The sequence below is a fragment of the Portunus trituberculatus genome, chromosome 10 (assembly GCF_017591435.1).
Source record: "Portunus trituberculatus isolate SZX2019 chromosome 10, ASM1759143v1, whole genome shotgun sequence".
In the NCBI taxonomy this organism is placed as follows: domain Eukaryota; kingdom Metazoa; phylum Arthropoda; class Malacostraca; order Decapoda; family Portunidae; genus Portunus; species Portunus trituberculatus.
Window position 1 is genome coordinate 8606449 of NC_059264.1, and position 27688 is coordinate 8634136.

General features: G+C 39.9%; 1 protein-coding gene and 1 long non-coding RNA gene across 3 annotated transcripts; one reads left to right on the forward strand and one right to left on the reverse strand.

Annotated features, from left to right (window-relative positions):
- The first annotated feature begins 94 nt into the window (after window positions 1-94).
- On the forward strand, window positions 95-27688 carry LOC123502102. Its single transcript, XR_006673797.1, has 3 exons — window positions 95-274; window positions 14623-14742; window positions 27296-27688. It is a non-coding gene; the product is annotated as an uncharacterized LOC123502102 (long non-coding RNA).
- LOC123502100 lies at window positions 4588-21246 on the reverse strand. Of its 2 annotated transcripts, none has more exons than XM_045251315.1 (3): window positions 21072-21246; window positions 13599-13957; window positions 4588-6163 (listed from the first exon to the last, which is right to left on the reverse strand). In XM_045251315.1, exons 2-3 carry the CDS (start codon window positions 13944-13946, stop codon window positions 5225-5227), a joined length of 1287 nt encoding a protein of 428 aa, XP_045107250.1. In that variant the 5' UTR covers window positions 13947-13957; window positions 21072-21246; the 3' UTR covers window positions 4588-5224. The 2 variants fall into 2 exon arrangements, with proteins under 2 accessions (XP_045107250.1, XP_045107251.1); XM_045251316.1 differs by lacking the exon at window positions 21072-21246 and adding an exon at window positions 19459-19616.

A 27688-nucleotide genomic window follows, 5' to 3' on the forward strand; every position in this document is an offset into this window, starting at 1 on the left:
TGGTGGAGCAGGGTATGAATGTAATGACAAAGAATAAAAAATAAAGAATAAAGAATTCGTACCGCAGCTTCAGAGCTTCATGTAGATGCCGGCAGAGGGTCAGTTCACCGTGTCAGTGTTTTCTCTTCGTGTGACAACCTCAGAAGTTGACGTGTGCCCACGACCTCCTGCTGGGCGTTCATTTGCTTAAACAAGATTAGGGACTTCGTTATGCGTCAACAGTGTGACTGAAGCAGTGGAATGTGCCTCTTGCCATACGTGGTGCCCTATTGGGGTAATGTTTAGTATTGGTCCTTGATAGTAGCCCATGACACAACTACGTAAATGTTGTGGTAACATACTCAGTTTACTTGACGTTTATTTAGGGTTGGGGGGTTTTTCACGCTAAAGGTTTTATCAGCTTGTAGTGATGCATTGGAAAAATCTACACGGCCACAGAAACAGAGTCCTGCAAACAGTTTTCCTCCCCCTTCTTCTTCTGGCTGTTTACATTAGTAAAACATTGTGGGTCTTGTTGGAGCTGTGGTGGCTATAGATAACGTGTCACGGACGTCCAATGAGACCCCGCCATGCCGGTAGTTACTTAATGACGCAGCACGGCAAAACCAATCACTGACGTTCGACTATAGGACGTCCTACTTACACCATGGGACGTCCAATGAGAGCTCGCCATGCCGAGAGTTGTTTATAGTTTTGCACTCGTTTCTCGTGAGAGAGGATGAACCATGGCAGTTTCCACTATTAGCTAAGCTGCTTTAACCATGGACGCTCAGTGTACTGACCATGATTTCAGGTTTTTTGAGTTCTATCACCGCTACACCTGAAACGCAAGCAAATTGTTCGATTTGGGTGTGCAGCGCGGGCTGAGTTTGCTTCCCAAACTTGTGAGTAGTACCAGATACCAGACATTCTTGTGATTTTCTTGAAGGGCTCAGCGGCTGTGGCGAGCGTTGCCGTGTTATATTGCGGAGCAGCGTTACCAGTGTTTTTCTACATTTTGTATACAAGTTAGAATTAGGTTAGGTTAGGTAAGATTAGGGTTTGGTTAGTAACCGAAGGGGCTATCTAGGGGGCGCAGCACCCCTCCCCTCCTAGCCCAGGTTATAATGTTGGATTTGGTTTGTACCTCATTTGGGTTTTCGCTAAATGTATTGGATTCAGCCACAAATGTAGCGAGTTGTTAGCTTTAAGTAAAGGGTATTTTCCCTCTTTTTTTTTTTTTTTAATAGGCAAAATTTTAGCTTTCTCCATCCGAAAACCCCATTTTCCCATTTTCCCTACAAGGCCCCCAAGCTTGCTGGTCTTGAGGAGATTCGTGATGATAGGGAGGAAGGACTTGTATTGCAAGTTGTAATCCTTAGCTCGAGGTATTACTTCACCTTGTCTCCTTTTATCTACCAGCCTGTTGCTACTCACACCTCAAGCAAAGGTCAATGTTTCCTTTTCCTCCTTGGTAATTCTTGATTGGCCACCTTGGTCTGATGAAAGCCATGACTCTTAACTGGTTTTAGCTGCAGCCTCCACAACTAGCAAAAATACTGCATATGCTGCAAGCCTACTGTGTTTTAGGGCTTAAAAGGGCCGACATCTGGGGCAGATTCCCTCATGAGAATCCATAGTGCCAAGGTTCACCCTCTGCTTGGTCACAGCTGTTGTACTGTACATACCTCAAAATGTTTATCCTGCGTGCTGCCGTTGTCCATTTAGTACGTAGCAATCCATTTACCTTTGTTCATGATTTTACTTAACATTGACATTTCATTAAACGTGATGTAAGCAAAATTTTTCAGAGTTGGTAATCAGATTAGAACAAGAAATAATTTATTTATTTTGGAATTGATATATAAATTGTCATTTCCACCTATAAAGAAAGGTATATGGGCTACATATCTTTACAACTAACTTAACCAAATCATGATAATAACAAAAATAAAGTTGAAATTCTGATTGTGCCCCTTAATACTAACAAAAATAAAGTTGAAATTTTGGTTGTGCTCTTTAATACAAACTGTAAATTAATGCAATATTAATAAGATAAAAACAGGAAAGACAGCTGGGATTGGTAGATGAGTGACACAATGATGGAATGACAATGATTTCAGTTGATGGAAGGAAACTGGTATAATTCACAGCCATAATGAAATACTCTATAGATACCAGCCAAGTATCAAAATAAATAGAAAGTACATAAGAATAATAGAAAATAATGTAGGAACCATACAACACAAAATTTATGGGAATTTTTTTTTTCTTCTTTTTTATTTATATAAGAGGAAACCAGCCAAGGGCAACAAAATTTGTGAAGAAAAAAAGCCCAATAAGGTAATGGTCCTGAAACAAGTGAAAAGGAAAGGGGACTTTGAAACAGGTATAGGAGTCATCATATTCTAATATTAAAATGGTACCAACATGTGTATACAAAAAAAAATAAATAAATAATAAATAAATAAAATAAAATAAAATAAATAGGGAGAGCAGAATAGGAAGCATATTGTAACATTTCAAAGCACATGTTCTTCATGGGAATTTTCTCTGAAGAACATGTGGTTGAAATGCAACATAATGTAGCACTACTAGCTGATTCCCCTGAGTTTCCTGAATACCTTTCCAACCTTGTACCAACACTGTCCACACTGGATGAATGGCTCAATTAGAACACAAAGAATTGAAAATAAAAATGTCTTTGTTCTACTTGATATGAATAGAAACATCTAAAAGCTAAATTGCATAGCTTAATCATACAAGCTTTCAAAATTAATCAAAGTTAATTTTGTGTGACAAATTAAATACATTTTTCTTAATAAATTTCTTTCTATCAAGTATTATTACCCTCATACCTCAAGAAAAATTCATTCGATCTCCTGACATTAAAATAGAAAAAAAGAAACTTATCTGAGCCATCCTGTGTGTGTTGTTGTCTGCCTGGTATAATAATAGGCATTCAAAACAGTATTATACATTGCATCATCTTTTACCAGAAGCTGTACAAATCTGTACAGTGTTTGCAAATGCACACAATAGATGGCCAGTAGAGACCAATATAATATTAGGTCCCAAGAAAGAGTCAGACCATGCAGTGATTTGGTATTGTAAAGTTGAGTGTCTTTCCTGTGGTTCTGGTTCCCTGAATGAACATAGTGTTGATTTGGTCCCTTAGAGTACATATGCTATACATACTAGTTCTGGACTAGACTTGAAAATCAATGTTAACAGGAAGCTATAAAAGATAAGGTACATTTGTGGATAGCAACAGTGGACACTGGTTTAAGTGTTCCATACAGGACTGCCATGTGTAGGCATGGTGATTTCTTAGAAAGAGAGAGAGAGAGATGAAGGTATCATCCATGATAAATAGATATATAAACAAAAAGCTTAAATACTGGAACTGGTAACATTACATCAGAATGGTTTACAAGACAATGTTGCATCGCATAGAAAGAAACACTAAGAGAAGACAAGTTCACCACTGGGGGTTTTCCCCAGAGACCAAACCTTTTGTCAGGATAGGCACCAGGGGGAAATGTGCCATCCAACACTTCACCAGTCAGGCCATAAGTAATCACCTCAGTGATTTTTGGTTCCCTTTCACTGTCCTGGCTTTGCACTGTTATCATACAAACACTTGAGCAATAATATTACAACAATGCCATGTGCAGTATACAAATTAATGAGAAAACACGATTCCCATGAATGTCTTCAAACAGATGAATATATCTGTGGAATACATGACTAGTTTGGTATAAGCAAATAATATACATAACTGTACTGAAAATACTATTATGATTTGGCTTTAAAACTAAGACATCACAAGCCAACTGTATCAACCATCCTACTATATCCATAAACCTAACACAGCCGGCCATGCACTACTGCTTCCAAAGCTTGACCCGATTTTATAACAGTACAAATAAGTAAATACACCTTCAAGTTAGGTACTCAGAAGACATATGGAATTAATGGTCTACATAAAATTCAATAAAATATAAGCAGACTAATACAATCTTTTTAAAAACTTGAAATTTGAGAAATACATAATCTGCATTAATTCTACATAGATGCATAAAACTGCACTATATTGGAATTCAACACAACAGCTCATTGGTATCAATTGTGCCATGAGGGTTGAAACTAATACTGCCTTTTTGTATAATGGAACATGACACAGAAACTAATTAAAATAGGGACTTTTTAAGAGTGTGTGTGTGTGTGTGTGTGTGTGTGTGTGTGTGTGTGTGTGTGTGTGTGTGTGTGTGTGTGTGTTTACCTAGTTGTATTGTACAGGGTTCGAGCGGGGCTCATAGTGTCCTGTCTCCATATCTCCATTTATCTAGTTTTTCTTTAAAGTTATGCACACTATGTTTTGTAACAATTCCATTATCCAATGCATTCCATTTTTCCACCGTTCTGTGTGGAAAACTCTATTTTCCAATATCCTTCACACACTGCCTCATCCTGATCTTTTTATGTCATCTTGTCTTGTATTTACCTAGTTGTATTTTACGGGAGGGGAGCCTATGCTCGTGTTGTCCCGTCTCTTTATCTCACATTGTCTAATTTTCTCTTAAAGTAAGTGTGTGTGTGTGTGTGTGTGTGTGTGTGTGTGTGTGTGTGTGTGTGTGTGTGTAAATGTCAGGGATTGCATGTACCTACCACATCCTGAGGAGTAAACTGGACAAGGGCATGCAAAAATATTACCTAAATAATGTACATATATAACTTTGGAATAACAAATCTTAACTTTCCACAAGCACAATAGCTACAGAGGATGTTGCAATGCTGTGATGTGAGGGAAGGACCTGTGTGAAACAATTAAAAACATGGCGGTGAGGTCCACTCATCTGTCTTCACCACAGTGTATGTCATTGTTCAACATGAAAAATATGAAAGGGTGTGTGGAAAATCTTTCCTTGGCCAAGCTTTTCATAAAACAGTCCCACAGTCTGTTCCCTGCATAACATTTCCTCCGGTAATTATACATTTCATATAAAAATAAAATATGAAAAAACTTTTGTGATGAAAATAAACATACATTTAACTAATAAAATTGTATCAGATTTTACAAAGTATTTAATTCGATTTTTTGGTGTGACTGTACATTGAGAACTAAAAATTATTACTCATTTAATGATGATATGATGATGACACTTATAGATGAGAATCTAACACCTGAAAAACACCTGATGATCCATGAGAGCCAAGACAAAGAAGTGCTTTGATGTTAATTTTAATGAGAATACAGACTGTCAACACACAAGGCACTGGGCACAGGTGCAGCACACGCCACAGATGTCTGGATGCCCAGCTCCTGCACGGCCTTATCATATAGCTGTCTGGCACTGCTGGACAGCTTGGGGATCTTGCCAAGGGGACAGTTCATCATCTGGAGCTGAGCAGTGAACATGGTGGCAGTGGTAGTGCGAGGGAAGGGCGAGGGGCAGGATGTCTTGGCACGCTGGTGTCTGTTGCACACATGACGCACAGACAAGTCCTGCGCCTCCTCATGGTTCTTGAAGGACAGCTGGCACTCTTGAAGCATCTTCTTCTCATCCTCCTCAGTCACATCCAAGAGGAACTCAAGGATGTGAGGGTGGCGGTTGTACCCCCGGAACTGGTAGCGAGAACACTTGTGCAGCGCCAGCTGGCCCTCAGGGGTCACCTGCCATGGTCCACCAGCACGGAAGGGGCTGTAGGGCCGCAGCACGCTGGAGAAGTCGGTGTTGGAGAGAAGGATGCGGGAGGTGGTGTGTGTAGGAGTGGTCATCATCTCCACTAGGAAGCAATACTTCCATCGCTCCAGCAGGAGAGATGCACTCACGGCAAACTCCACATTGCCATACCAGTCGTGCTCATCCTCCTCCACCTCAGACATGCTGGTGCTGAACCACAACACCTGCAGCGCCCTACAGGGGTGGTTGGCCGGCAGGCAGCGGGAGTCAATGCTGCTGAAAGTGATGATGTTCTTGGGTGGGATGCGCCAGCTAGTGCACACCTTGAGGGCATCCTCCAGGTGCAGCGTGCGAGTGATGTGGGTGAAGGGCTGGTAGGAGTCGGGCCCCTCACTGACATGCCGCCCACTCCCCGGCAGCCACAGCAGCGTCTGGCCAGACTTCTGCCCCTCCAGCTTCTTCAGCATGGTATCCTTCCAAGGTGTGGCAGTGCTCTCCTGCAACATCCAGTGACTCAGTGTTACACATTCAACAGAGACACTTGAGAAATACACACTTATCCATTGAGGGGCAAACAAGTACAATGGACTGGAGTGTGAAGTGATCAAAGTAATAACTGTGTTTTAAAAGAATAAAAAGAAACACAGGCAAAATCTAACTGAATGTTGTGCACCTAACTTGACACTCAAGAATCATACCAAGCTTTCCCCATTTACGTAGAAATGTGTGCAATAATTTGGAAGTAATAAGTGAACAAAAGGCACAAATGTGTATCCACTGAAGTTGAAAGCAAGCCTTTATAAATACAGATGTTGAGACAAGATCACACAAACCTATCATAGGTTCTGTACACTGCAGCTATATAGATGTCAATACTACTTGACAATTGCATGGAATAATCCTAATATATATATCTCAAAGCCCTTTCCATGAGTTGCTCTTGGATTCTTCAATACACTCTAGGGTGTTGTGTAGTTCAGTCTCAAATTGACTGCCAGGCATTACAGGAAGAAGTATGCATATTGTGGAATTATTGCAGACAAGATGGGAAGACTTGTTCATGAGAGAGAGCAATGAATGTTCAGGGAGTGCCATCTGCTGTACTTGAACTGCTGCCATCAATGCCTCAATCCTCAGTAGGCAGTGGAACTACTAGTATGTATATATAGACATTCCAGAATTACTCAAAAAATGGATCATCCCGTGTTATAAATGGCCAGCAGTGCCATGAAGTGTAAAAAGAACTTTTTCATGGTGATGTAGGTATGAGTAGCTTACAAAGGCAACATGAACTCCTTTGTGTTTCCTGTGCACTTCAGTGGCAAACTTATCTGGTGTAAGAGGAAGAAAATGCTATGTATGGGCCACCACTCATGCTGGCTTGGAACACAGATAGCTAGATAGATAAATGTTTATGTTCTGTGCAAAGAGGAATGTTACCTATTAGGAAATCAAATGTTCTGTATCAGATTAGTGATATCATAGTTATTAGTAATGACACTGATAATGACACACTGGATACGATGACTTTATTTAGGTGACTTGCATAAACATAAACAGTATCCACTAAGCAAATTTTTATGTGATAAGCATTTAGCAATCTTTCACTCCCTGCACTGATACACTCTGGAATTCCCTACCTGGTTCTCTATATCTTCCTACCTATGACTTTAATCATTTAAAGACTTCTCTAGCCACTTCTCAAATTTGGAGAACCCTTTGGTCTTTTCCTATAGAAACCGGCACCTCAGTAGGATTTTCTTCTTGGGAGTCTGTAGCATTAGACAAGTGCCCCAATTATATACTGCAATGCTCTATACATTGATCTTTAGTTTTATTTATTTTTTTTTTATGTAAGAGGGAAGAACTAGCCATGGACAACAACAAAAAAATTAAAAAGTCCCCTTACAGGTCCAAAAGGATTATCCAAAAGAGGGAAAATGTCTTTAAACCTCTCTTGAATGAAGTCAAGTCATAGAAATTTGGAAATGCTGATACAGGCAGGGAGTTCCAGAGTTTATCAGAGAAAAGTATGAATGATTGAATACTGGTTAACTCTTGTATTGAGCGTTGGACAGAATAATGGTGAGAGAAAGAAGAAAGCCTTGTGCAGCACGGCTACAGGACTGCAGTTAGCAAGATCAGAAGAGCAGTTAGCATGAAAATAGAGGTAGAAGATAACAAGAGATGCAACATTCCGACAGTGAGAAAGAGGCTGAAGAGAAGGAAAGTCAATGAGACAAAAAGGTTTTGATTCCACCCTATCTTATAAAATTGTGTGAGTGGAACACCCCAATACATGGGTGGATGAGGCCCTTGTACAGAGTTAGCAGTTAGGGTTTGAGAAATACTGGCAGAATGCCTAACTTCATAGAAGCTGTTTTAGCAAGAGATGAGATGTGAAGTTTCCAGTTTAGATTATGAGTAAAGGACAGACCGAGGATATTCAGTGTAGAAGAGGGAGACAGTTGAGTGTCACTGAAGATGAGGGGATAGCTGTTTGAAAGGTTGTGTCAAGTTGATAGATGGAGGAATTGAGTTTTTGAGGCATTGAACCCTACTAAGTTTTCTATCCCCCGTCAGAAATCTTAGAAAGGTCTGAAGTCTGGCATTCTGTGGTGTCCCTGTGTGATCTGTTGACTTTGTTTACAGCAAAATTTAAAAATTTGCAACAACTTTTAATGGATGTTTCTCTAACTACTACTGCTAATGAGAATTAATGCATACAATGATCTCCAATCTGGTGGCTAATTTAGTATGGAAAATCTGGTAAATCTGAAGCTGGTGATTAGATCTATAATCTTATTTTTCCTAAATCAAAAAATATTAAATTATTTCTCAGAATAAGAAAGGCTTGATGTTTCAGAGTTTTAGGTGCAGTAAAGTAAAAGTATCTTATCTCTTGGGTTTGACAGTTCTTTGCAGTTTTTTGTCGTCACTTATCACTGGAGGTGTAGTAAGGTGACCCACAAGATTGTCCCTTTCTATCATAAGCCAACAAGTCTTGAAAGTATGGACTGTGTGTGTGTGTGTGTGTGTGTGTGTGTGTGTGTGTGTGTGTGTGTGTGTGTGTGTGTGTGTGTGTGTGTGTGTGTGTGTGTGTGTGTGTGTGTGTGTGTGTTTCACTCTTTGATCTGCTGCAGTCTCTGACGAGACAGCCAGACGTTACCCTACGGAACAAGCTCAGAGCTCATTATTTCCGATCTTCGGATAGGCCTGAGACCAGGCACACACCACACACCAGGACAACAAGGTCACAACTCCTCGATTTACATCCTGTACCTACTCACTGCTAGGTGAACAGGGGCTACACGTGAAAGGAGATACACCCAAATATCTCCACCCGGCCGGGGAATCGAACCCCGGTCCTCTGGCTTGTGAAGCCAGCGCTCTAACCATTGAGCTACCGTGTGTGTGTGTGTGTGTGTGTGTGTGTGTGTGTGTGTGTGTGTGTGTGTGTGTGTGTGTGTATTTACCTAATTGTATTTACCTAATTGTAACATACGGGAAAAGAGCTATGCTCGTGTTGTCCCGTCTCCATATCTATTAATGTCCAGCTTTTTCTTAAAATCATGAATATTCCTTGCGTTGACCACTTCCACGTCTAAACTATTCCATGCTTCCACCCTTCTATGAGGAAGCTATATTTTTCACATCTCTCCTATAAGTGGCCATTTTAGTTTTTCCCATGCCCTCTCGACATTCTTTCATTCCACATACACAGATCTTCCCTATCCATTTTTCCATGCCAATCATCACTCTGTATATTGCTATCAGGTCTCCCCTTTCTCTTCTGTTTTCCAGGGTCGGAAGTTGCATTCTTTTCAGTCTGTCTTCATAAGTCAAATCTCTTAAGTCAGGCACCATTTTGTTGCAGCCCTCTGTACTTTCTCTAGTTTCCTTATGTGTTTCTTTAAGTTCGGAGCCCACTGTATTGTTGCATATTCAAGCCTCGGTCTTATCATTGCAGTAATTATTTTCTTCATCATTTCTTCATCTAAATATACGAACGCCACTCTTATGTTCCTCAATAAGTTCAATACTTCTCCAATTATTTTGTTTATATGTCTCTCTGGCGATAGGTCATTGGTAATTGTCACCCCAAGGTCTTTTTCTTCATGACTGGTTTTATGTCTTCATTTCCTATCTTGTACATACTCCTGATTCTTCTTTCACTCTTGCCAAACTCTATTTTCTTGCATTTTGTCGTGTTGAACTCCATTTGCCATGTACAGCTCCATTTCCATATTCTGTCCAAGTCTTCCTGGAGTAGTTCGCAATCTTTGTCACATCTCACTTTTCTTAACAATTTTGCATCGTCTGCAAATAGGCTCACATAACTGGACACCCCATCCACCATGTCATTTATGTAGACCGCGAACATTACTGGTGCCAACACTGATCCCTGTGGAACTCCACTCTCCACCAAGCCCCATTCTGATGGTCTGTCCTTAATTATTGTTCTCATTTCTCTTCCTACCAAAAGTCTTCCATCCATTTTAGTAAACTGCCATGCACTCCTCCTACCATTTCAAGTTTCCAGATCAGTCTCCGGTGTGGTACCTTATCAAAGGCCTTTTTTAAATCCAGATATATTCCATCAGCCCAACCATCTCTTTCCTGTATTACATCTATCACCCTCGAATAGTAACATATCAGGTTTGTCGTGCATGAACGCCCTTTTCTAAAACCAAATTGACACTCACAAAGTATGTCATTTTCTCCAAGAAGTCTGTCCATCTATTCTTCACCACCCTCTCACACATCTTAGCTACCACACTTGTAAGTGACACTGGTCTATAGTTCAATGGGTCTCTCTTGTTACCTGATTTATAGATTGGGACAATGTTAGCTCTTTTCCAGTCTTGGGGCACTACACCTTCCCTTAATGAGGCATCAATTACTTCACAAACTTTTTCTGCCAGTTGCTCCTGCATTCTCTTAAAATCCATCCTGATACCCCATCAGGTCCCACAGCTTTTCTCACTTCTAAACTCCCCATCATATTCTTGATCTCCTCCACAGTTACTTGAAACTCCTTCATAATCCCTTTCTGTTCCATTACCAGTGGTTTGTCAAAAGCAGTCTCCTTTGTGAATACCTTCCGAAAGCATCCATTCATAGCCTCTGCCATTTCCTGGGATCTTCACTGCATACTCCATTTACTTCTAAACTTTCAATACTTTCTCTATTTTTGATGTTGTTGTTCACATGTCTGTAAAAAGCCTTGGTTGGTCTTTACATTTATCAATTATATCCTTTTCTTGTTTCTTTCTTTCTTCTCTTCTAATCAACACATATTCATTTCTTGCTCTTTTGTAACTTTCCCACTGCTTAATCCGTCTTTTCCTTCTCCACCTCTTCCATGCATCCTCTTTTCTTGTTCTAGCCTTTTCACATCTATCGTTAAACCAGTCCTGCTTTCCAACTTCTCTATGTTGTCTTATTGGTACAAATTTTTCTCACCTTCTTTGTATATTTTATAAATTCCTTCCACTTTTCATTTGCTCCTTAGCACTCTTGAATTTCATCCAATTTGTCTCTTGAAAGAATTTCTTTAGGTTTCCAAAATCTGTCTTGGCATAATTCCATCTTCCCACTTTATATTCTTCATTTCTTCTAGATTTCTCTTCATCTATCACCTTGAACTCCAAAACTGCATGATCACTCTTTGCTAAAGGGCACTCCACCCTCATCTCCTCAATGACCATTGGCTCTGTACTAAAGACCAAGTCCAGTCTTGACGATGCTCCCTCTCCTCCAAACCTAGTATCTTCTTTGACCCACTGAGTTAACACATTTTCCATTGCCAGTGTCAATAGTGTATTTCCCCATGTTGTCTCTGATCCTTCCATTGACCAGTCCTCCCAACACACCTCTTTACAATTAAAATCTCCCATCATTATAGTTCGTTCACAGCCACCCAACATTTCTTCCAGACATGTTCCTGTATCACTTATCATTTCTTCATATTCCTGTACTGACCATGCATTTGTCTTAGGTGGTACGTACACCACTATGTAGTGCCTCTTTTTCCTTCATTAGTTTCTGCTCTGATCTTTAGCACTTCTGCCTTTCCCATACCTTCTTTCACTTGATCCACCTTTATATCTTTTTAACCAGCAACATCACTCCTCCTCCCATCTTACCTACTCTATTTCTTTTCCAAACATTATATTTCCTTCTCCAACCATCATCAGGTCTTCTCCCTCTCTCAGTTTTGTTTCAGTAAGACCCACAATATCTGGGTTCTTGTCCCTCAAGTAATCGTTGAGTTCTAAAATCCCGATATCACTCCATTTATGTTGGAATACATTACATTCCGCTCATACGTAAGTTTCTTTAGTCCTTTCTTGCTGTACTTTTCTGGGTTATGAACCACTTCCTCAGTCTCATATCCAAGATTCTCCAGAAAAACTCTTTCTTCTCCTCTTCTGTCCTCTCTTCATTTTTTCAAAGCCTCCTTTCTCAACTCATTTAACATTTCTCTTTCCTTTTCACCGAGATCTCTTCTCAACCAAATCTTCCTTGTTGTTTCCTGCTGGGCTAGCCTCCATGACTTCTCCACCAATTCATCTACATCCTTTTGTGACTTAAGTTTGATTCTTATTGGCCTCATACCTTCTCTTGTGAACTTTCCAATTCTATGGAAGTCCTCTATTTCTTGTACTAGGTCTTTTCCTCCTCCTGCACCACATTAATGATATTATTTATCACCTTTTTATGTTTTCTCTCTCTCCATTTTACTCGGTGTCTTATCCTCCTCCACACCAAATATCACCACACATCTCTTTTTGTCTACAGTTTCCCTCACCAATGTCTCATTTGATTTAATAACCTTCACCACTTTCTCAGCAATCTTCTCTTCTATGATCTGTTGATCTATAATTTCAGCAAGGCCCAAAGTTTTCTCCCCAGACTCTTTGATTTCCTTTTCCAGACTTGCAACTTTGTAATTTACCTCCTTTCTTTCCACTTCCTGACTTTTTCCATTCAGCCTGCTTCTCCATCACTTTTCCTAGAGATTCTCCACATTTTCGCAATTCACTTTAATTAGCTTAACTTCCTCTTTCAGTGCTTCATTTTCCTTCTTCATATCGGCACACTCTTTCATTACATTGTCATAACTCGTTTCCAGGCCCCATACTTTTCAAACAGTTTTCAATTTTACCTTCCAACTCCAGAATTTTCTTCACATAAGCGCTCTTCTCCATTATTCCTTGAAATCCTGTGAAGTCTGATTCATCTTTCGAGTTCATGGCCGCCATGTTGCGCAGATGTAAACAAACCAGCTGATGGCTCAAACGCAGGCTACAGTTTATATTTACCTTCCCTGGACATTATTTTGCTAATCAACAGTTAACATGACTATATGGAGACGGGACAAACATTACCAGCTCCTTTCCCACCTTGGTTACTCTTAGGCAATGGTAACTGTAGAATTAAAGATGATTGCTCTGGAGCTCAGCGACCACATCCGCCATCGACGATGTCCCGTGTGTGTGTGTGTGTGTGTGTGCTTTGTCTAGGTCAGCCTGTGTGGAATTGCTCCCATATTATATTGATAGATAAATAGATAGTCAATGAATCATACAATTCACTGTGTTTTCTTTGAGAATAGCTAATGCTATTAGTCTATCCTTCTTTTATCTTTGATCAGTATGACTTACATTAGTCTTCTCTTTACATAATAACTTACAGTTCTTCATTCTTCCATCCCTGGATGGCTTAAGCAATCTTTCTCGATTTCATGAATTAGCTAGTGTATTTCTTTATTTTCTCAATGATTAGTATGGCTTACTCTTTCTTTTTTAATGGATGGAAATGGCTGGTTTATCCCTTTTAAAAAAGGCACACTATTTTCCCAACTAGCTACTTTTCCTCCATATCTTGCTAAACTGTACAGCTTACTCTACACATGGCCAGTCTTACCTTCTTGCCGCTGTATTCCGTGTCGGGAGAGAGCAAAGTCTTGTGTTGAGTGGCTGTGGTATTGGCAGTCTGAGTGTGTGTACTAGAGGGGTACAGTGTCAGGATCTGAGGCTCCTTCTTGCCCTGACATGCTAGTGCACTGGAGGGACTGGGAGCCAAGGTGACCACAGTCTTTTCACTTTTTTTACTGTGGCCATTTCTTGATACCTTCTGTTGGCTGTGGCCATTTATTGATGCTATTTGTGGACAGTGGCTGTCTATTAGCTGCTGCATGTGGACATTTATTGATGCCTTCTGGTGACTGTGGCCATTTAGTATCTGGTGACTATAGCCATTCACAGTTGCCATATTTGTTTGTCCTGCAATTAAAGAGAAGTATTAGAATAGTGGAAAAGGTTTGGCTGTGTTAGTGTCGAGTCAACAAGGAGCTTTAAAAGATCAGACAAGTTTATGAATGGGTATGATGATGAGTGGGTATAGAATGATTTGTATGATACATCGACTCACAGATAGCTGTACTGAGTTCTTGTAACCATCCTACCATCCTACCTTTATTCTCACCTAACCAACCCAACAATTGCAAATGGAGCAAATATTCAGATATAACAAACTGGCATACTCAAATAGATTTTCATATTGATATTTTACTTCAGTGACAAAAGTTGTAATAGCACGATGAAGTCATCACCAGTAAACAAAGTATAAATCCCTAATAATATATTTTTTATGAAACTTTTTATTTTCCCTTTCAGAGGAAAACCCTTTATCTAATCTTTACTAATCATCTTTTATGGTGTTTCTTGCCCTGCTTTCAAGTGAAAATCTCTAACATCTCATCAAAATGTCAAAAAAAAATTGCCCTGTGTAGATTAACTGACATTCTACAACTCATATTTTCTTGCCTTATTAGTTACATTTATTTGCTATAGATTACCATCTCGCTGCCCTCATGCCTTGTACAGTGCCATGACCTCCACCATCCTGCACTAATGCCTCTCACTGACCTGACCTGCTTATTCCACAGAAGAAAGGAAGACCAGGACACAGTAACATCGGCGGTGTTGAGCCAAGACATGTGGGTGACAGATGAGCAAAACAAAATCCAGCATTTTGACACCAACTGACATCACAAGATCCATTCTATGTAAGCTGAGTATCAGTTGACAGTTTATGGATATGAGAGAGAGAGAGAGAGAGAGAGAGAGAGAGAGAGAGAGAGAGAGAGAGAGAGAGAGAGAGAGAGAGAGAGAGAGCAAACTTTTATAACAAGGAAAGCACAGCGTCTGACTATACTAAGACTTCCTCCCATCCTTTAAATGAGTTTCCTTAATGTCTGCCATTCCTGTGCTTCTTCTTTTTTTTTTTATGAAAAAGGGGAAAGCTGGCCACAGGCAACTAAGAACAAAACAAACCCCAATTAGTTAAAACACAAAAGCAGACAGGGGGTTCCAGTCTACCAGCGAAAGGTATGAAAGATTGAGAAAACTGGTTAACTCTTGCATTACAGAGTTGGACAGAATAGGGATGAGAGTTGGACAGACTAGGGGAGAGGAAGAAGAAAGGCTTGTGCAGCAATGCCCCAGGAGGAGGGGAGGCATGCAGTTAACAAGATCACAAGAGCAATTAGCTGATAGCATGGAAATAGAGGCAGAAGATAGCAAGAGATGCAACATTCCAGTGATGAGAAAGAGACTACAGACAGTCAGTCAGAGGAGGGAAGTTGATGAGACAAAAAGCTTTTTTGATTCCACCCTATCTTATAAAACATGCGAAGAGGTAGAATCATTAGAATTTTCTGTTCCAGTGCAAGTTCTGGATCATTTCGCGTAGTGCAGTGTTGATTTATTCCCAAATTGAACCACATTCACGTGAAAATGAGAATAACTCTAGAGTTTAGACAGTCAAGCGGCAAGTGCCCTTAACATAACATAATGTAACATATAAATAATAGGATAACAAAGGGCCACCAGGGCCCATCTAGATTATCCTGTATCAGTCGCACAGCGACCTCGTCATCAGTACTTAAAGATACACTTACAAGTACACAATACATTATATACTAATTCTAAATATTTGGCCCATTAACAGGGCTAAGTCCTGCAGCAAATTCCTCTACAATCTGTGATCCCCATACATGGGGATCATGTCTTGTTTAACTATAGTAAATTTCTTATAAAAACTATCATGCAGCACTATACATAATTATAAATCTAATAAATTTAAGTGCTTATCTAATCTGTTTTTAAACATTGTCAAACTAGTGCTATTTACAACTCTCTCTGGCAATGCATTCCAGAAGTCTACCACCCTATGACTAAAGAAATATTTTCTTATATCTAACCTGAAGCCTTGTTTTTTAATCTTCCTGCCATGATTTCTAGTCCTACTTCCCTCCTGTAAGGTAAAGAAAGATCTCGTATCTATGTAGTTTGTATCTGAGAACATTTTAAATAACTCTATCATATCCCCTCTTATACATCTCCTCTCAAATGAAAACATGTTTAATTCCTTTAATCTATCTCTATACTCCAGGCGCTTTAATGCTGGTATCATCCTATAGTCCTGCTCGTCTAAGAATGTGGATTGGGTGCGGCCCATGGGAAATAGCGGGAGGACAGCGCTGCCATACCTTTAATCCTCGTTGTCTACCCCTCTTTCCTCTTCCTCCCTCTCTCTTACCCTCTCTTCCTCCCCCTCTCTTTCTTCCTGGTCAAGGACACCGCAGCTGACCTCCCACCACCTGTATGGATGGCGGGCGTGATTGGTGTTGCTGCCGTGAAGATTTGAATGTAGTTTTTTTCTTACTTATGTCAGCTTATTTTAAAGTACTTTCCTTCACGATATAATCTAATTACAACTATGGAACTATTTACTCATCCCAAACCGCAAGGAAACCTCTTTATAAGTATATTATTTTTTTTAGCAACACTGTAAAATATGTATGCCACGTTTCTTGCCAGGCTTATGAATATATTATCAATAATAAGTTTACTGCTCTCTCATACGTTGTAATACTAAGGCTAAATGCGTATGTATATTTGCTGACCATATTTGCTAAAGTTTTACTACTATTAGAACTCTGCTGCATCACTGGCTATGAGACATGCTTCACCACTGTACAGCGGGAATTACCCAACAAGCCGCACCCAATCCACATTGTTAGAGGAGCAGGACTATAGTTGCTCTTCTCTGAACTGCTTCTAACATGTTGATATCCTGCCTATAATGGGGTGACCAGGCCTGCATGCAATACTCTAAATGGGGTCTAACATAGGAATTATATAAGCTACGCACCACTTCCTTACTTTTATAACTAACATTTCTATTTATAAAACCCAGGATCCTATTTGCTCTATTTCTTGCTTCTAAACATTGCTTTGAAAATTTCATAGTCCTGTCTATCACTACTCCTAAATCCTTTCCCTCCTCTACTGCCTCTAGCCAACATCCCTCCATCTCATAGCTAAAGTTTGTGTTGTCTTTACCTAAATGCATAACCTGACACTTTTCAAAATTAAACTCCATCTGCCACCTGTCTGCCCATGCTATCAGCCTGTCCAGGTCTCGTTGTATTCTGTAATTGTCCTTTTCACCCTGTAGTGCACATGCTATCTTAGTATCATCTGCAAACTTTGATACTTTGCTACTAATTCCTATATCTAAATCGTTAATGTACACCAAAAGAAGAAGTCCTAGCACTGATCCTTGGGGTACCCCATTAACCACTTCCTTCCACTCAGACATTGCCCCATTTAATACTACTCTCTGTTTCCTATCAGAAAGCCATTCACTAATCCAATCAACTAACCTACCCCCTATCCCATGTAGTCTCAATTTGTACACTAGCCTCCTATGCGGTACCTTATCAAATGCCTTGCTAAAATCTAGATATATAACATCTATGCTATTTCCATCATCTAACTCCTTGGTAATATATTCTAAGATATCTAGCAAATTTGTAAGACAGGACCTCCCTGATCTAAAGCCATGTTGGGTATCTCTAATTAACCTATTCTCATTTAAATGCTCCCAAATACTACCCTTAATGATTTTCTCTAGTATCTTATATACTATACTAGTTAAACTGATCGGTCTATAATTATTTGCATCATCCTTCCTACCTTTTTTAAATATTGGTATAACATTATCTAACTTCCAGTCCTGAGGTATCTCAGCAAACCTAAGTGATCTTTCAAAGATTAACTTAAGTGCTTCAGAAATACTGTCTACACCCTCCGTAAGTACTCTGGCATGTAGCTCATCAGGACCACTAGCTTTCTTATCGTCTAGTTCAAGAATAAATTTCCTAATAATTCCCGGTTTTATATCAATATTTTCTAAAGCTCTTAAACTACTCGTCGCACTGTGTGTAACAGGATTTCCTATCCTTTCCCTAGTAAATACTGAAGAAAATTGTTCATTTAATAATTCTACTATGTCTTCATTTTGATCCACTACTACACCATCTTTTCTGAGTGGTCCAATCCTATCCTTATTTCTTTTATCACTGACCTTGTAATAACTATATAATTTTTGGGATCTTTACTCCCAGCTCTAGCTAGTTTTATCTCTGCCTGCCTTTTACTTTTTTATAACCTTACTCAAATCATCCCTGACCTGTCTGTACCTAATCAAATCTACATCTTCCCACTTTTCTGCAACTCTCTATATGCCCTCTTCTTCTCTCTGATCTGTCTACCTATCTCGTGAGTCCACCATAATGGCTTCCTGTTTCTCTGCCTTATATCTTTGTAAGGGATACACTGCATCACTATACCCTTTACTACAACCTTAAAAATATCCCACATCTCCTGTGCAGTTTTATTTCCAAAACTATCTTCCCAGTTTACCTCTCCTAATAACTGACGTAACCTACCATAATTGCCTTTCTGATAGTTTGGGACTCTAGTCTTATTCACTATATTATCCCTACTGGAATTAATGATAAATCTAATTATATGATGGTCACTGTTTGCTAAAGTCTCTCCTACCTCAACTTCCTTTAAACAATGCTCAATATTTGTTAGTACTATGTCTAAAACCTTCCTCCCCCTAGTAGGTTTATCTACCATCTGCACTAAATAGTTATCCTGAAAACTTTCCATAAACTTATTTTCACTAGCATCTCCTACCATCCTCTCCCAGTTTACTGACTTAAGATTAAAATCCCTAAGATAATTGTCTGACTAGTACACCCCTATTTATCTCATCTACCATAAGGTTGTCTACATCTGCTGACTGGTTAGGTGGTCTATGAAAAGCTCCTACAATAATAACCTTACTTTTGTTTACTCTAACATCCAGCCATAAGGACTCTACTCTGTTATCTACCTTAATACCATTAACCTGACTGGAAATGAAGGATTTTTTTACATAAATAACTACTCCTCCACCTATCCTACCAATTCTCTGGTGTAAATACATAATGTATCCATCTACTTCATATTCTTTCCTATTTTCCCTAAACTTTTCCTCATTTACCCATGCCTCTGTGACACATACATCTAAGTCCTCCTCAACTATATAACTAGATAACTCATCCTTCTTGTTCCTAAGACTCCTGGCATTTACATAAAAACATTTAAGTACTGCTACCTTCCTAGATGCTGTCTCCTTATTTGGAATCCTAATCCTATTCTCTCCTATTTGCACCTGGAAATCTTTCCTAATCTTTTCACTATCTCTGTTTATCCTATCTAATTTATGCCTAACATCTTTCTTCTGGAATGCATTTGGTACCTCACCCCCTACACTCCATCCCAACTCCCCCCTCCAGACATCCACTCAGCACATCCACACCCTTCCTACTCAGATGCACACCATCCCTAGTAACAAGTAACACAGCCCGGAATATTCTCACCATTTTTAGAGATGTGTAAAATGATTGTGACTTTTAGCAATTAATGCCCTTCAATGTGATGATGAAAGATGGTGGTCATCATTGAAATGTAAATGTAGCGGTTTATGGGCGAGTCGAGCGTGAACTAACACGAGCGTGCTAAATCGAGGGCACTGGAGACAGACCGAGCGTCAAAACAATGCATGCTACGATTTAGGGAATTTTCCCTAGACAATAGTTTTAACATTCAGGGAGAAAATTCCCAGATCTCATCATCGAAGCTCTGAAATTTTCGTGAATCATGATTCTTGTGTCATGCTTTCGAGTGCACTGAAGTAGAACATCAAATAAAGCTGTACTGACGTAAAGCAGTACATCAAATAAAGCAGCTATTCATCCTCTATAGAGTAGTGAAAACCGGAATGGAATGGAGAAAAGGAGTGAATGAAAAATCAAGTCTGAAGATTACAGAAAAACTGAAGTCCGTTATGTTAAATGGTTTATCCCAAGAACGTTGAATAATGGAAGGCGGTATATGACGTCACAGAAGTCGAAGCTGATGCTGCATTGGTCCGCTGCTGCCCCTACCCCCTCCCCCCCCTTCTCCTAAAACATTACCCTGCAGCCGCCCATTGAAAATACATAGGAACGCCAGAGTTACGCTCCTTATTTTTCGTCTTATGCCCATGTTTCGAGGCCGTTTACCATGTTTGGCCTTAAAAGACTAGTATACCGTGCCATGAAGATTTAGATGGTAAATCATACATAGAAATTAGATAATAGTTTTTATTTTTCAGCTTCGTTGGACTTGGATGAAAGGTGGGAAGCTGTCTTTGGGGTAAACGTATGGCTGGACCAGGTCCTGTACAAATATGAATATACATAACTTGAAACATATTAATTTGCGACGGAAATGGAATAGCTTATATTATCAATCAGGATTCAGGAGCCAAAATTTGGGGATATTTTGGGGGAAAAAAGATTGGTTGCGCTGACGCTCTAGTTGGTATGTCGCTGAGTCATGTGCGCTTGCCTTGTCCAGGACTCAAGGTACCAATTAATGCGACACGACAGCATCAGTAGAGTGTGATTTACACTTAAGTACAGAACATATATCACGAAGTTAACGGCGCTACATTTAGTGCACAAGTTGCACCTTACAAAGTTAGAGGCGTTAACCGTCTGGTAAACCAAGCATTTGCTTGGGACCCCAACTTGACCAAGAAAACAAGGGCCCCACGAGTTTCAACCTATTTCACATTCACTGCATACAGGTGTCTTAAATATCCTGAAGGGTCTCCCTGAATAGTATTTATTTAAATATCGCACAGTCGCATGTCCTGATCGAGGGTCCTATACAATTTTTTTGCTTGAGGACCCTTCTGAACCTTGGTGCTACTGAACCTATTTAGTGCTGTGTGCGGGTACAGAGATTGACTGATACATTTATGGTTGAATTAATAAATAAATACAACAAAGGAGGGTGGTGCGGGTACAGAGAAGAGTTAAAAAGACATATACTCGTGTTACAAAGTCAAGTGGAATATATTGCCTTATAACAGAGAGAGAGAGAGAGAGAGAGAGAGAGAGAGAGAGAGAGAGAGAGATTACAAGTCTTATGAAATGAAACTTACTTTTTTTATTGCTTATTGCGTTGTTTCCTTATTCCTGCAAGTTATTACCCACGCCCAATAATCCTACACACGTTGGTATCAGTGGCGAAACAATCACTGGCTTGTTGAGCGAGTTTGGGGGTGGACGGCACCGCAGCAGAGCGTCCTATCCTGTATCTGAAGTGAGTGAGTCACTGGGAGAGACTAGCGAATGGCGGCGTGAGGTGGGACGTATGAGCAAACGTGCAGCCTTATCAATAGTTACCAGAAACCTCTTTCATCTTGTCTACGTGAGCTACTAATGTCCAGTTTTTTCTGCGATGAAGCTATAGCAAGTGACGCTTCTCGTCTAACGTTAATTTTCACTGCGTGCCAATTTTAACCCATATTTGCCAACATGTTTGAGACGACGCCTGCAATGCTTAGAGAAGACAAAATCAACTTTGCATTCTCTTTTTCTATGTGCAAGCTATTTTTTTTTTTTTTCCTAAAATGATTATAAAGGCGGGCCACAAAGTTATTAAATTCGTGAAAGAAATTTTTGCTGCTGTTGGTGAATGATCACTGGTCATTTGTTAACCCGTGTCATCGTGGAACTTGTGCGCTGAATAAATTATGTGACTGCAGGAATGAAGCGAACACATATTCGTGGGGTAACCGAGCACATGAGGTTTCAAGTTCGTGTGTGTGTGTGTGTGTGTGTGTGTGTGTGTGTGTGTTTACAGCCTATCACATCCCGAGAAAAGATCTCGTGCAACAAAGCTTCACATCCGCAGATCCATTCTTTGTTTTCCTGAAAGATAAGATAAATTAAGCTAGCTACTTTCATTTCGTGGTATTGGTGTGTGTGTGTGTGTGTGTGTGTGTGTGTGTGTGTGTGTGTGTGTGTGCGTGCGTGCGTGCGTGCGTGCGTGCGTCACTTGTTTAATCTATTTCACCACGCAGATCTTAAGGCGCGTTTTTGATAGTCCACGCTTAAGGCAGCCTTAAGCCTGGCTTAAGGCTGACGTCATTTTGTGTTCTTTCATGTCCCCAAACTTGAGCCAGAGCGTAGCCCGCCTTAAGGCAGGGCCGGCCAAACTCAAGCCAGCTGCAGAGCAGGCTCGACTTTCCGCTAGCCAGTTGTGACGTCACATGTAAATAAACAAATAAGACATGACGAATGAATGCTCCATTAGCTGCTGTTGATAGTTCTGCACCAAACTGAATGCTGTTTCAGTATCTTCTGGTATCTCTGGCAAGTCTGGAAACATGATGGACTGGACTGTTGATGCAGGGAGGAAAGATAGCAACTAGGATGATACCAGCTTTGAAGCGCCTGGAGTATAGAGATAGATTAAAGGCATTAAACATGTTTTCATTTGAGAGATGTATAAGAGGGGATATTTAAAATGTTCTCAGATACAAACTACATAGATGTGAGATCTTTCTTTACCTTAGAGGAGGGAAGTAGGACTACAAATCATGGCAGGAAGATTAGAAAGCAAGGCTGCAGGTTAGATATAAGAAAATATTTCTTTAGTCATAGGGTGGTAGACTTCTGGAATGCATTGCCAGAGACGGTTGTAAATAGCACTAGTTTGACAATGTTTAAAAACAGATTAGATAAGCACTTAAATTTATTAGATTTATAATTATGTATAGCGCTGCATGATAGTTTTTATAAGAAATTTACTATAGTTAAACAAGACATGATCCCCATGTATGGGGACCACAAATTGTAGAGGATTTCGCTGCAGGACTTAGCCCTGTTAATGGGCCAAATATTTAGAATTAGTATATAATGTATTGTGTACTTGTAAGTGTAACTTTAAGTACTGATGACGAGGTCGCTGTGCGACTGATACAGGATAACATAGATGGGCCCTGGTGGCCCTTTGCTATCCTATTATTTATGTTATGTTATGTTATGTAGGAAAGATAAGTTACAAAGCTGCAGCATATCTTGCACTTCCTGTTCGTCTGCCATCTTTATTGTTGTCATCTGTCAGCTGGTGACTGGTCACGTGATCGAAGGTCTAGCAGGCCCGTTTTCCATTGTCCCAGGTTTTGCTTAAGCCTGCCTTAAGGCGAGGTCTAGCCGTAGGGGCATTAAAAAACGCAGCTTTATTTACCAAAGCCCGCACTTCGTTCATCCGTAAATATAGATAAGCTTCAATGGAGTGCGTTGTTGATGGGTGAACAAGGCTTAAACAAGGTTATGTCAAGCTATGTTCATGCTTGCTTATGATGGTTCTGGTGATTATGGATCTAATCTAATCTTACTCGAGTATTTCTGAACTTCGGGGGATGGCTACAAAACTCCTTTTTATCTCTGCCAGTGTTTCTCTCTCTCTCTCTCTCTCTCTCTCTCTCTCTCTCTCTCTCTCTCTCTCTCTCTCTCACAAAACTGTCCTTTTCACAACATGGGCCGACGGTATGAGTGTGAATGGTGCTCGTGTACTGTAGTGCCACCGCGTTTATAGGATTGCCTATTGGTATACAGATTGATTGCATTTACTTTAGCGAACATGAACATATACAAAGAGCAGACCAATTACGGTACTATACATAGCAGTGGCGTGTATCTATTCCCTCGAGAATCGAACATCACCTAGTTCCACGGATGAATAAGTGTCAATGTTGTCATCGTCTGATAATGTCCATGCTGTCTAGCGAGCCTTTATCGTAAGGGTTTCGCAACGGCTTGTCTTCCACGAACTAATCAATCCTTGCTTACCAGGAACTGCGTGACATTCCCCTCACGTGCATCGATTATCTAAAAGAGTGGAATGCCTGGATTTTATTTTATTTTTTTTTTACTTTATTCCATCATGTAGCTACAGTAAGTGACGTGCGTATAGTGGGTACCTACTCTAATGGCAAGGGGTAATAGCTACATGTCAGTCTCCTCGCCTCACGTGCTTTGTTTAAGAGTAGAATTCGTGCGATCATCTTGAATTCACTTTTTTATCTTTTTTTTTTTTTTCTATCAGACAGGCACAATAATTAAGGTTTTACATGGACAAGTGTAGTATAGGTAGGCAGTGACACGGTAGCTTAATCGCTTTCTCTACAATGACAGATGCAAATAAAAAATTAAATTCATGTTTATTGTGTTTTCCTTATTTTTCCTGCTGTAATATGTATTGTGTTTTCCTTTTTTTATTTCCTGCTGTAATATGAAGAGTTGCCATGATATCTTTATACAACCATTTTAATACCTTTATTAGAGTCGGAGAAAGATAGGAGATTCTTGTCTGTAAAGTGGAAATAGTGGAAAAAAAAAGAAGTCTTTGTGAGGAGACAGAATTGCAACGTCACTGACTCCAGCAATGACGCACTTTTATTTATTTTATTTTTCTTCTTATGTAAAGATCGACATTGGCTTCGAATTTAAAGAGAAGGATATCTTAGTCGTGCGACGTGCTAGCTTTCCAGGAACACCGTCGTATAATGATTATCACGGGCATTCGGTGAAAATAGAGGCAGGTAACATGACTGTAAATGAGTGTGATGTGTGGCTTTGTGTATAGGGCCATGATAACTCTGCTTGACGTCAGTCTCTTTGTGCATAGAACGCTGCAGCGTGTACAACTCCCCTCTCACTTCAGTGTGTGTGTGTGTGTGTTGCATATCGAACATTACATCTTTGTTACACTAAATTATTATTGCATGACTGTGACTTGAATCTTAGTCAGCTTTACTTTAAGGATTGAAATTTACAGTTTTCCTGGTCTGTGTATATCTAATATCTAGTTTAGCTAATTGTAATGGGCTTTATTTGGGTATTTAGGAATGTTTTCATTATTCTAGAAGTGGTTTTACCAAGCCTTTGCCATCTTCTAAATAAAAAAAAGATCATTGATAATTATATATATATATATATATATATATATATATATATATATATATATATATATAAGAAATAGATATTTATGGTCTCAGAAGCTTGTTTCTATGAGAGAGCAGAGTAGTTATGTAGAAATGTAGACCATGTGTCGTTTTTAGGATTCTAGTGTTATTTTATTTTAACAAGAATCATCACCAGCAGTAAAAACTTCCATGAGAACCAGAATGAACACCCGTAGTCCGAGAAAACAATAATTTATTCACATGAAAGAACAGTGTGGGAGAATATTATGCGATTGGTAGTGCGTTGCTTCCAGGAATGTAGTCATTTTATAAGAATTCAACATCACTGGTAAAACTGCAATGAGAACTAGAATGAAGAACTCTGTAATCTAAAAGAAAAGTCCAAGTGAGGTATCAAAGCGTGCAGAATATAGACCGGTGAATTTTTTTTCATGATTATAGTGGTAGTTCAACAGGAATTCTGCATAAATAATAAAGAAAACCTTCTGAACCTCATCTGAGTATTTCAGAGAAACAGTTCGCATGAGAAAACAGAGCGTTCAGAAAAATAGACCAGTGAGTATTTGAACGTACGGTATTTCCCCCAGTAGAGGATCTTTTGTAAATCCCAGGCAGAAGTCTTGCCATGACTGACGTCATTATGGCCTTGGGAATCCACCCTTCTCTGGTGCTTGATGACTCGCGGTACAGAAGCGAGCTTGTTGCCAGCTATTAGCATGGTGGTGCAGACACGTCTAAGGACCTGTATGTGTGAACGTAGTAGTAGTAGTAGAAGTGGGGGTTGTGGTAGTTATTAATTTATTGTTGTAGTATAAGTTGCATTCTCAATTGTTTTGTTATGTTATCATTTTCATTGACAAAAAGAGAAGAGCAAAGTGTGACAGATAGGAAGGAGAAAAGGACATGGAAAGAGGATGTGAAGGAAAGGGTGAAGACCGACCTTAAAATTTTTCGTTAAAGCCAGCTCTAATCAGTGACACCTGCAATGAAAATAATAGTGTAGTCATAATAATAAAGATAAAGAAAGAAAATAGATATGGCATATGCTAGAAGTAAAGAGATAGGAAAGCTGTTTTAATCTGGAGTCAATCGGACATAAATGTATATATATACAAACTTTGGTGATTAAGAAACCACACTTTATATATTTTCATATTTATTTTCAAGGGCTCCATAAAAAAAAGGCTGCATATTTTTCTTTTATATATTCATTAGTTTTTTTCCCGTTGATGTTGAATTCTTGTTAAACTGCTAAGTAGGTAGAATTATGGGAACGAAACTCGATCAGTAATGGCTATAAATCACAAGTGGAAGAGATAAGGAGCAGAAATAAACGTTTGAGTATTGAGTTGAAAATAATATTAGTTTTTGGTCTTGTATAGTCTTACTTACATATTTACATTATTCATGCAGTTTCTGCAGCTATAGTTATGCACCAGTAACAATAGGAACAGACTTTAATAAGTCTGTTCCTGTTATATGTATTTCTCGAGGACGAGGGGAAGCTGCACTGTAAACACGTTCAAACATCTCTTCCTCCTTTCAATGCGTCAATTCATTGTGTTTCACTGTTTGATCTGCTGCTGCAGTCTCTGACGAGACAGCCAGACGTTACCCTACGGAACGAGCTCAGAGCTCATTATTTCCGATCTTCGGATAGGCCTGAGACTAGGCACACACCACACACCGGGACAACAAGGTCACAACTCCTCGATTTACATCCCGTACCTACTCACTGCTATAGGTGAACACGGATTACACGTGAAAGGAGACACACCCAAATATCTCCACCCGGCCGGGGAATCGAACCCCGGTCCTCTGGCTTGTGAAGCCAGCGCTCTAACCACTGAGCTATCGGGTGTGTGTGTGTGTGTCTAAAATTCACCACGGTTACCTGCTGGTCACCCAGCCAGTCTTCCCCAGCTCTTCCCCGAGCTCAGACCTCATAGACCGATCTTCGGGTAGGATTGAGCCCACAACACACTCCACACACCGGGAAAGCGAGGCCACAACCCCTCGAGTTACATCCCGTACCTATTTACTGCTAGGTCAGGGGTTCTCAACCTTTTTAATCTTATGTATATACCCCTCGAAGTCTTTCAGTATTGATCACGTACCCACAATGCAGCGTCAGGAAGGGTAACAATAAATGCATGGTTTATTGACTTAGTTTATTAAATTTAAATTGTGTTATATATGTGGAGCAGACAAATTTTTAATTAATATTAGTATGTTTCTATGAGGTAGTGTAGATAGGAACTGGTACCTCACAGGGAAATACTATATCATGCAATACATTTACCAAAAAGGAACTGTAGTGAACCACACTACTAGTACTACTACTACTACTACTACTACTACTACTACTACTACACGCTAATCCGGCCCAGATGTGGAACTACCTGAGAACAGCTGGGCTAGGTGGGGCACGGCCCGAGGATTCCACACACTACGCCGATCCCCTTCTAAGCCAGGCCAGGTGCAGTGACCTGACTCCAGCTGGACGGTGTGAGGTCACGGGCCGGATGTTCAGCCGAGGACTCTCCAGTCAGCACTGAAACCTCGTGATATGCACACCGCTCGACTCATCTCCGCTGAACAGAACAGAACAGAATCAGAAAAGGAAAGATGGGGAGGGGGAAGTGGGGATAGAAGAAGAATAGATGGGTGATAAGAAGGGAGCTTCAGTAAGAGGGTAAAGTCACTGGGGCTTGACCCAGGCGCAAGATGGACTTTTGTGGTTACTGAGCGCTACGTCTATTATAGAAGTTCTTTATGGAAGA

Bases quoted from the DNA above. Each gene is read 5' to 3' on its own strand.
- LOC123502100 (XM_045251315.1), bottom strand. From the start codon at position 13,946: ATGGCAACTGTGAATGGCTATAGTCACCAGATACTAAATGGCCACAGT. The intron at 6,164-13,598 runs GTAAGACTGGCC...TGGATGTTGCAG, and splicing joins CGGAATACAGCGGCAAGAAG to GAGAGCACTGCCACACCTTG.